This window comes from Gopherus flavomarginatus, chromosome 4 (genome assembly GCF_025201925.1).
Source record: "Gopherus flavomarginatus isolate rGopFla2 chromosome 4, rGopFla2.mat.asm, whole genome shotgun sequence".
Classification (NCBI taxonomy): Eukaryota; Metazoa; Chordata; order Testudines; family Testudinidae; genus Gopherus; species Gopherus flavomarginatus.
In genome coordinates, this window is record NC_066620.1 from 161,811,798 (window position 1) to 161,822,890 (window position 11,093).

Sequence of the window (11,093 nt, forward strand, 5' to 3'; positions counted from 1 at the left end):
GATGTTTATTTCCCACTGGCACGCTGTCGAGCCTGAGATAGGTGATAGTAACAATCTGCTGGGTTGCACCTTCCGCTCGGCCCTGGAGGCCCCTGGGGACCTGGTGATCCTGGAGTGCCCGGGAGGCCTGGCACACCAGTGGCTGATAAAATAAAGATTGCAATTAGCATAGACATCATCACTGTGCATATGAGCAGCCTCTTGGTATTCTCAAAAGCCTGGTCCTTTGCACCAACTAAACAGCAAGAGGCATGGAGTCTGATTCTGACCACCAAAGAAAATCAGGGGTTACCTTATGAAAATCAATGGAATTACACTGGTCTAAAACTGGTGTGAGATCAGAATCATGTACAAAGAGTGCGTATTTGTTTTACAATGATAAAGCTAGAGACATTTACCTGAAGGGCCAGGTGGACCAGGATTACCTGGGAGTACAATACCAGGCTCACCTCTTTCCCCCTTCTGTCCTCTGTAACCTACAAAGGATAAAAAGATAAAAAGAATAAGAGTGCCCTGTAAATATAACAATCTTTTTTCTAGGCACCTTACTGACACAAAACTACCAAAACAAACGTGAAAACTGATGCCCATTTTTTCTGAGGCTGGTTATCTAGCTATTGTACTATTTACCTTCCTTTTATTACACATGGGAAGATTTCTACCAGTAGCTGATAGATCCTGAGACAGAAGAGTATCAATGGATCAATTGGCCTCACCCTTTCCAAAGATTTTCTGCTACTTTGGTAAAGACTCCAGGACAAAAAAACTGAACATATATCCTGCTTCAATATTAACCACACGGTGAAACGACATATGGTAACAAACAAAAAATTAGATGTAATAGAAAAAGTAAAAACTTGCCTACGATGTATCTAAAGAAATATTATGGGACTTGACAGTCTGTTTAACTGACCTAATTCACTACAATGTGCTCAGAATAGAATAGAATGCCAGCGGATAGCTTATATACCAAGGTAGTCAAACTTTCTGACCACTGGTAGCTCAACATCTCCCAGGAGCTACTGCAGCTAAATTTTTATCATTTGTATTATGCGTGTATTATAGATTGTAAGATTTTTGGGCTGGGCCTACATCCTCCTGAGGGTTTGTAAAGTACTATGCACAGCTATGCCACTATATAAATGGGGGACGGGGGAGGAGCCCTTTAGTTATAGCGTACATCCACAGTGGTCTTCACTATTAATACAGTGTTGCTGGAGCCTGTGAAGATTACAGGTTCCAGCATGCAATGGACTAGTGCCCACATGCTCAATAACTATGGGTGGCACATTTGGATTTGTGCTCTGCACAGGCTACTACTCTGTACTGAAGATGAGTGGCTATGTTTGTTCAACTGTATGCAAACAAATTCAGCCCTCAGCTGAATGAGAATTAGGTTCAGCCCTCCTGTGTCTTGGCAAGTTGTCAAGATGGTTCCATCAGCTGGGAAAACTCTGGATGTCCTTAGAATAGCAGTACAAGGGTAACTGAAATGATAATATTCCTTACAATTTCTCTCATAGTCAAAAATAGGCCTGTGACTTTTACATTAAAGCAAAATGACTGATGGGAAATAAATATAGTTTAAGAGGAATAACAAATCTGACACCAACACCTAACTTTTATAAGGATTTTTGGGAGGCCCATTTCTCTTCCTCCATGCAAGAGTAAAAGTGGGTGGGGTGGTGACATACACTCAAGATACACTGAGAATTAATGCTCCATCCCTGGTTAAATATAGAATTGCAACAGAGAAGATTAAATTTGCTGTGGATAAGGTACCAATATATTTCCAGTGTCTTACTATGTCAAGTAAGCTGCTCCTTTTTGGAGCAGCTGTCCCCCAATGAGAGGAAAATAAGAAGAGAAGGATTGTGAGGTGTCCAATGAGCACTGAGTCAATTGTTATCTGAACAATAATGGGACTGGTAGCTGTATGGCTGAAGTAGCCGGTTAGCACTATTACATGGCAACACCCCTTCATGTGACAACTCATGAACAAAATGGGAGGACATATAAGTATTGTGGGCACCAAATGAAACTATGTAATAGAATGGTACGCAGATTCATACAATTTTTCTATTAAACACAAGATCATCTTAAATTTCAACAGAAAACCTATTATCAACTGCCATCATCCTTGGTCTCAGAGCAAAGCAGCGACTGGTAATTTAGTCTCCTCTCTCAACATCCCAACATCTCCCTTCAACACTGAAATGATAATTGGAGTCCATAAAATCCAAAACAGTAGAATACGCATGCAATGTGACATGCATGACAGGACAATCATATAAAAACAGGCAAGTATCTAAAAAGAAATCAAGCAATTGAATAATTCAGACAGGAAAAAAGCTCTCTTTACATAAGCTGTGCATTCTGGTAGCCAAGCCCCATGAAACAGAACTGTCTAAGACATCCACACACAACTGTGAAACCCCCAATAAGAAAGGTGAAGGAGCTTATATTCAGTAATGAATCTTGAATTTGTTTTTAAATTGCCATGATTAACAGTATTTGTGACTATATAAGTTAGCTGGCTATGGAAGTTTTGTGCAATTCATTGCAGTTGCTACTGTTTGTGAAGGTCAATCACATAATTAAGAAGCTGATTACATTTCCTATTTATTATACCTCTATGCGTCTTAATTTTACAATTAGTAGTTAGAGTACAGTTTATCAGAACAAACCCAGCTAATTATACTTTAACAAAACAGTGCTACCATTAATCATTTATGTTTTGTATTTCTATGTGCATGGGGCACAAAGAAATCACATTTAAAATATATCATGTTTACAATGTTTATAACATATCGTGTATACAATAATACAGTCAGAAAGGGACTGGGATTGACAAATTCTGTAAACATTACTGAATTTCAAGGCAATAATAAAAATAACCCTCAAAATCAATACTATATACAGCAGGCACATTGTATGAGTGAAAATAGCATAAACAATGGCTAACTGTGTTTGAGTACATATACAAATGGGTCTTTTGTGCATATTGGCATAGTAAGTTTCAATGATACCAACATTTAATAAAACATTTCTCAGGTAACTTTTCTAAAAATAGTGTTTTATTTTACAGTGTGTGAACAATAAGAAAAACATGTAAGTATATTATTGGAGCACCTTTCCGAAACAATCCAGTATTTAACTCTTGCAATAAAACAGTTGATTTTATATGAGGTATATTTTACGCAGAAGTAGGTCCCATGATTACACTTCTGGAGGATAATATTACAATCTACTTGAGCAAATTTTTAACAAACTCATATGAGGCACAGAGGAATATAACTATACACCTAAGCAAGGTTTTAGGTTTATTACAAAACCCCCAGGCATAGATACGATGCTGTGTATTTTCTGTTGGCAGAGTTACAATTTCAGTAACAGGTTTTAATTTAATTCAAAAGGCTCACAAAGGCAGTTTTCCTAAAGTCTTTTAATTGTGTTCTGGAAGTTTTATTTTGTTGTAATTCTTAAAACAACAAATACCCAGAAGATTTAGGTCCACTAGTATAATATGTGGATAGTTTTGGTAAACACTGACCAGTGTGCAGAAAATATATACTATAATGGTAGAGTGCTGTTTTCTTCTCATAGACTGATTTGACTGGAATTTTACATACACTTTCAATATAGTGCTAACTGTAATAGTCTGTCAGCAGCATCACTACTAATAGTGATTAATACTAATAATAATATTAATTACTAATAGCAATACTAATTCTGCTAATAGTCTGTCAGCAGCATCACTACTCTAATCCAATAGTATGTATTCAGGAGAGCACAATTACAGGAGAAAAGTCACTTGAGTTATTTAATTTAGAAAAGCTTCAACAAGATTTTTTTTATGCAGTCCTGAGTCTCTTCTCCCCACACTGATACTCATGGGAGCTACAAGAGTAGTGTCTAGAGAAAGATGAGGCTCTTTAGCATACATGAGAAGGGAAAGGACAACAATGCCAAAATATCTGGTGCATTTTACTGTGTAAATACTCTAGATATTAAAGAACTCTGAAATACAAGAGACCATACCATAAACAGTTGTAAGAACAAAATTCTCCTGTCTGATCTCCCCCGGATATTGTGTGTGTAGGGCCAGATCATGTTTAAAAAAACTTAAAAAAAATTGATTTACAAGTTATTTGCAGGAGTAGCATTCATGTGAGTCTATATTGTGTTCAAAGTTATAGTAACTGACTTAACTCCATTGATTTAAGTGAGTTTGCACAGGTGTAACTGAGAGCAAGAAGGGAAGGGCAGAGATCTTTCTGTATGAAACAGTTTGTTTTTCATATACCATATTACACTAGAGCTGCAAGAATCATGTTTACCGCTTATGCTCTAGTGTAATATGGTATATGAAAAACAAACTGTTTCATACAGAAAGATCTCTGCCCTTCCCTTCTTGCTCTCAGTTACACCTGTGCAAACTCACTTAAATCAATAGTTAAGTCAGTTACTATAACTTTGAACACAATATAGACTCACATGAATGCTACTCCTGCAAATAAATTGTAAATCAATTGCATATATTTTTGTATGACATTTGTTTCCTTTAAGACTCCACTTATAGTATAGTAAAGTCCATGGGGTACCAATGGCTCTCATTAAGCTGGCATTTTACATTTCACTGGTAACACTGCCTTATGGTATCATGTTACAATATTCGTACTGTATACTTACTTTTAAAAAATGAAAAAGAAATGTAAAAAAGTCTCACTCACTATTACATATCGCAGGGGTCTGCAACATTTCAGAAGCGGCATGCCAAGTCTTCATTTATTCATTCTAATTTAAGGTTTTGCGTGCCAGTAATACATTTTAACATTTTTAGAAGGTCTCTTTCTCTAAGTCTATAATATATAACTAAACTATTGTTGTATGTAAAGTAAATAAATTTTTTTAAATGTTTAAGAAGCTTCTTTTAAAATTAAATTAAAATGCAGAGCCCCCCGGAACGGTGGCCAGGACCTGGGCAGTGTGAGTGCCGCTGAAAATCAGGACGCGTGCTGCCTTCGGCACCCATGCCATAGGTTGCCTAGCCCGACATATAGCCTAACAGCTTCACTGCTAGTCCTGTATTCCAGCATCTGTGCTGCAACTTTTGTTGATATTATACCGCTTCACTCCAAACCTAATGTTACATCATGATTATTTGAATCTGATACATTTTGTCGGATGCACCTACCGGTGAGGTTAACATCATTTTTTCCTTGCAGGGAACAATTCTAGGCTTTATTAAAATGTTATGAATCTGCTCCCAGTGTTCTTAAGTATGATTTTTTTTAAATGTGAGCACTGAAGCACTTATGCACTGGCAACCTTTACTCTTCTCAAAAACCAATGGCAGAACTACAGTTTAAAATAAACAGTCCAGTGCACATTATCTCTCTGGTATACCAGGTGTGCACATGAACATATCCTGCTGAACCTAGACACACATGCACATAACATGTTATCTTGCTGAGACTAGACATACATGTATGTTACATGCTTCCCTGAAGAGTCTGTCTACTACATTTTTAATTGTTTCTGATTGCTCAGTATTTTAAATTTTGTTGCCTGCACCCAAGAATGAGATCAACAGGCAATAGCAGGGAAGGGCATCTAATGCTTGTGTGTCCTCTTTGGTTTCTCACTATTGATGTAGGGGTAGGTAGGTAGGTCAAACTTTTGCTTTTTCTTTCCTTTAAAGTGTAATTTTATATCAACATGTCTATTTTCTTATGCATCAGAGGTGAGAATGCCTCTCATTTAGCTCAAGCCTTGTTATTTTATAGACTGAAACAGTGTACTGAAATGAAGGGTAAAGTATGTAGGAATCCTGTGCCAATGGGGAACTACTTTTACTTAAGAATAAAGCACCAAAAATAAGCTTAATTTTTCTATAAGTATAGCTACCATCTTCACTTCTTGAAACTCACTAACTTGAAGTAATTCATATTACGGTTTGCTACTTCTGAGAGTATCCACCAGGTACAATCTCATTGAACAATCGAACAGTGGCATTAAAATTGACCATTTACAGTGATCTGAATACTTAGAAAATTAACAAGTCACTGTTGCAAAACTCTAATCTCTTTTATTGCCTTCCTTGAGCCTTTATTCTTGTTTGTTCTTCTTATTCTGAGCTCATCACATTTTTCAAGCTTCAGTCACGGGTTTGCTCTTATCAGTGTTAATAGTCTTTACTCTTCCTTTAGCTCTCCATTCCACACATCTTCAGATTTGCTTTCATGTTCTTCATTCCAGTCTGACTTGCTCTGACTCCAGAGCAGACCAAACTAACAAAAGATAATAATAAAGAACTACCTATACATATACTATAAATTATATACTATCCCCAAATCATTTGTATATATTTTATAAATTCTTCTGCCATTCTTTTCCTATTAATTTCCCATGCCAGCTTGGTTTGTGATGAATTACAGGAGAATCCAATCATAATGAACTCAGTTTATGTGAAACTACTTCCATGGTGAAGGATGGTACAGTAGAATTAAAGTCCCAAATTGTTTCAGTGCACTGCACTTGCAACTTGCAGGTTTGAATATAGTGAAAATCCAATTACTGTGAAACTGTTTTGTGAAAATCAATGACTTGACTGTAAGAGAGGTACTTTATATGGGGAATATTCTTTCCCTCAGTCTTTTCTCATCAGTGTTTCTGGATCAGAGCTGCAAAAACTCAGACTTAGAGCTCAAATCTTTGCTTCTCAGGGGATAACCTGGTTAGTAGAAATGTGTATCAGATATGTTAAGAGCTACAATTGAGCACTGGTATCGTTTTTCTTCCACGTGAACATGTTTTGGACCAAATCACTTCTATAGTAGGTTTAGCTAAGCTATCTATCAGTATTTAAACTTTATCATTTATTAGAATAAAATGGATTGATTAGGCATTTTTAATAAGGAAATACCACACATTTGCTATGGGTTAATTTATAGATCTTTTCTGGAAATGCAGTAGTATGATTTTAAAAGTTAATCATTAGGAAGCTAGATACATAGTTCTAATTTAACTATCATTAGCAAGTATATGAAGACTAAAAGCGTGATACCTATGAACATTTTATTAGAAACCTTACCTTGAGGTCCAGGTTCTCCTGGTGGCCCTGGTAATCCATCTTTTCCTGGTGGACCTGGTTTCCCATGACCGTGAGAAGCTAACATTGCAGCCGGCAGCTTCAGTTGGGATACAAACTGAGCCATCCTCTCTTCATTAACAAAGGACATAGAAAAGAAAATGTGTAAGAGATTTGGTAGCACAACATATGAAAATCACTAAAACACCAGCCTCAATTTCCAGACTAATCCAGAACTAGTTACCGGAAGTGATTTTAGCTAACCCTTTAAACAGATAATACCTTGATCTTACAAGGTGCTGGATACTCCTATAAGCACTGAGAACCTTCAACCCCTTTGACATTAAAGGCAGGAGTGCTTACACCTCCCATAGTTGAGCACTAATGAATAAGCACTAACACTAATATTCTGCTGCGTATATATATATATTTTTACTATTTACAGTTCCCACCATCTCCTGGTGATGAAAGTATACGGATACATGGCTACAGAACAGTATGTAAATGGAATGAAATTCACTCCTGTGCAGAGAGTCCACACAAGATCTATAATTCCATGTAAGGTACAAAAACAAGGCTTAAGTTGGACTTAAATTCTACACATCTTTGTACTGGCTGCCCTCTGCACTGGGGTGAATTTCCCTCTAGGGTTACCATGCTGACCTGATGGAGTGTCTGAAGGTGTCAAACCTAAAAGTGATCACAGTTAAAAGTAGATCCAAGTCAAAATTGTTCAACACTTGACTTGTCAGGGAGGGTGCAAGTAACCCATTTCCCAGTGTGTGGAGAACGAGGAAATGCTGACTTCATTAATGAAGAAAAACGGGTTCCACTAAGTCTTGCTGGCTCACTGCCTCTGAGATACAGGACTTGGAAGTGGCATATTCAGGATTTAGCTTTTGGGCTAGTTGTTGGAGTGGCAAAGAAACTGCTTATGATGGTTGGGCAATTTCCTAATTACAACCATGTCTGCTGCAGAGATTTTCAATTTAAAATATTAATATTACATGAGAATCAGACCAATGGTCCATCTAGCCCAATATACTGTCTCTGACGGTGGATAGTGCCAGATACTTCAGAGGGAATGAACAGAACTGGGCAATTTTGAGTGATCCATCACCTGTTGTCCAGTCCCAGCTCCTGGTAATTGGAGGTTTAGGGACAATATAATCCACTTGTGGCTGCCTTGTTAACTCTTTAGATGTAGTCAAAGATTGTTACTGTATAATTCTGAATCCATTCTAACGTTGTGGATTCAAAACTTTAACTCAAAGTCAGAACATTTCTGGGCTTGAATTCCATTCATCGGAGAATTTGAATAAAGAGCCGCATGGGCAGAAAATAAAATATTAAGGTGAACAATGGAGCAGAGAACAGGCAACATACAATTCTATTTTGAAACACAACTGTGGGGTTCCATGCATATGAATGACTCCAAATCACTGCATTTATGGTGCTGGGTGTTCTGCATAGAAAAACATATGCACAAATGGCTTTCTATAGCATACAAGTTCTGCTTTTTTAATATTTCTGTGCAAGAATGACAACACACAAACATAGGGCCTGATCCTGTAGCCACTCCAAGTACAGGACTCCCATTCTCATTGGTGGGAGTTCCACTTACAGAGTGACTACAGAAACAGGCTTACACCAGTCTTGTAACACATTATTCTGCATAAGTTTGGCCCAGTTGTTAGTGCCTGGATTGACATGTTAGAGGGACAGCTTTGATTCCTGAGCTTTGCAGGGCTTTGAAGGCTGCACATTCAATCCTAACTTTGCTCTGCAGTAACCACTATGGCAGAAGGGAAGGAGGGACCTATATCAAGCAATCATAAACCAAGCAGAACCAACTGATTGGGGGTGGGGGGGAGGAGAAGGTACAGGTGGAAGGTAAGTTTCTACTGAGGATTGGGAACAGGAAAATACTCTCTTAAGGGTATACTAATTTATTCCTCAAACAGGAACAAACAAACAAACAGGCCTTATTGGTGTTCAACGTCCACACCAAAACTAGTGCCAGCTGTGAATACAAACAGCAGAGTATTCACAATTAAGGTCAGAGAAGTTAGTGTACATGCTAGAGTTGATTGATGTATTTGTTTGAATAATAATTCTTTTTTGGTAAGTGAATTTTTCATAAACCAGTCCTGATTTTTTCAAGTGTGTCTGCTATTTGTGTATATGCGATGAATAGCTTCTACAAATATTTTTCAAACTATGAGCTGTCATTAATGATTTGCTTTGACTATTTGGTTATCATTGTTCATATTGTGAAGAGATCTGCCAAAATGACACAGCATTACTTCTGCTTCCCAACTAGAAAACTAACTTTTTAAATAGAACAGCAAATGACTACATTGCAGTAAGAATTAATGGCTGAATAAACTCGCCTCAATTCATGAAACATTCAGTTTGCAAATATTTTGGGAATTCATGACAGAGGCTGAACACTCACAAATAACATACGTTAATTATTGCCTTGAACCAATATCTCAACTCCTTTTAGGAATGGTTTAGTATTTCTTAAGTAAAGAGGAGACATAAATAAGGAAACACGTCAAAAAGTAAAGAGAGTATCAATGTATATTTCAACACCAAGGACTGAAGTTAATATGACACAATTCCATCTGAAACACACCATGCAGAAAAGCAGTTAACATGCATAGTAGTATGTATATCTTTTCTAAAGAACTGACATAATAACTCTTGAGGCTAATTTATTTATGGAGAAAGGACAATTAAATAGATATTTTGGAATGAGACCATTGTGCAAAAAGTGAAGCTTAAATACATTTCTAGATTATCTTTCATACATGTGATATACTATATACATTATTACGGTTGAAGTTTAATGTTAAACAATTTTAGCTAATAGTTAAATCTAATTATTATTTTACATATATTGTGACAGGGTCAGGACAGATGGCTACAGGAGAATGTAGAAGGCAGATATCTTAGACCCAGATTAAGCAGGTCCCTTTTCCCTGGGTAAGATAACAGGAGTGGTTCCAGAACAATCAAGAACTTGCTGGAACCACTTATGGCAAGCAGGCTAATTAGAACACCTGGAGCCAATTAAGAAGCTGGTAGAATCAATTAAGACAGGCAGGCTAATCAGGGCACCTGGTTTAAAAAGGACCTCACTTCAGTCAGTGAGGGACATGCAAGGAGTGGGAAGTGAGAGGGTGTGCTGCTGGTGGACTGAGGAGTACAAATGCTATCTGGCATCAGGAGAACAGTCCTGTGGTGAGGATATAGAAGGTGTTTGGAGGAGGCCATGGGGAAGTTACCCAGGGAGTTGTAGCTGTCATGCAGCTGTTACAGGAAACACTGCTGTGATCCACAGGGCCCTGGGCTGGAACTTGGAGTAAAGGGCGGACCCAGGTTTCCCCCATTTATCCCTCTCCATTGCATACAAGAGAAGTTGACCTGGACTGTGGGTCCCACCAGAGGAGAAGGTCCCTGACCTGTCCCCCGACCCATTAGGTGGATCAGCAGAGATGGCAGGGATTGTTCTTCTCCCTTTTTCCCCATGCTGGCCAGTGATGTGATCAGCTGAGTGAATGGCAGGTTTGAGCCACTAGCAAAAGTAGCCAAACTGAGGGCTGCCATGAATCTCTGAGGCAAACAAATCTGCCAATAAGTGCAGGACTCACCAAGGCAGAGAAGGAACTTTGTCACAATATCTATTTAAACATATCTTGATACATTTGGCAATACGTAAACAATTCTAGTTTAAAATACTTTACATATATATTAGTTATTATGTTTCTCCTTTTAGAGTAGTTTTATTACAAAGATTAATAACAAGACAGTTTTTAACAAACATTCTCATCCACTTGTTATATCATTTATTGTTTTGGACATGGTAATCAAGATATTTATACATTCAAGTACTATGCAGTTTAATTACAAACATTAGTTATGAGAACCAACTTACTTTATTAATATAATTATAATACATGTAATTTCATGAGTTTTATAACACAGATAAAAA

The 11,093-nt window shown here is 37.4% G+C and overlaps 1 protein-coding gene across 1 annotated transcript in view; it reads right to left on the reverse strand.

The window, feature by feature from the left end:
* COL19A1 (collagen type XIX alpha 1 chain) overlaps nucleotides 1-11,093 on the reverse strand; it is a 372,962-nt gene continuing 361,869 nt past the window's right edge. Inside the window, exons 43-45 of the mRNA XM_050951630.1 lie at nucleotides 7,097-7,225; nucleotides 399-476; nucleotides 1-142 (exon numbers count right to left, since the gene is read on the reverse strand). Coding sequence (XP_050807587.1) covers nucleotides 6-142; nucleotides 399-476; nucleotides 7,097-7,225 — 344 coding nt within the window. The 3' untranslated portion in view covers nucleotides 1-5. The remainder of the gene's footprint in view (nucleotides 143-398; nucleotides 477-7,096; nucleotides 7,226-11,093) is intronic.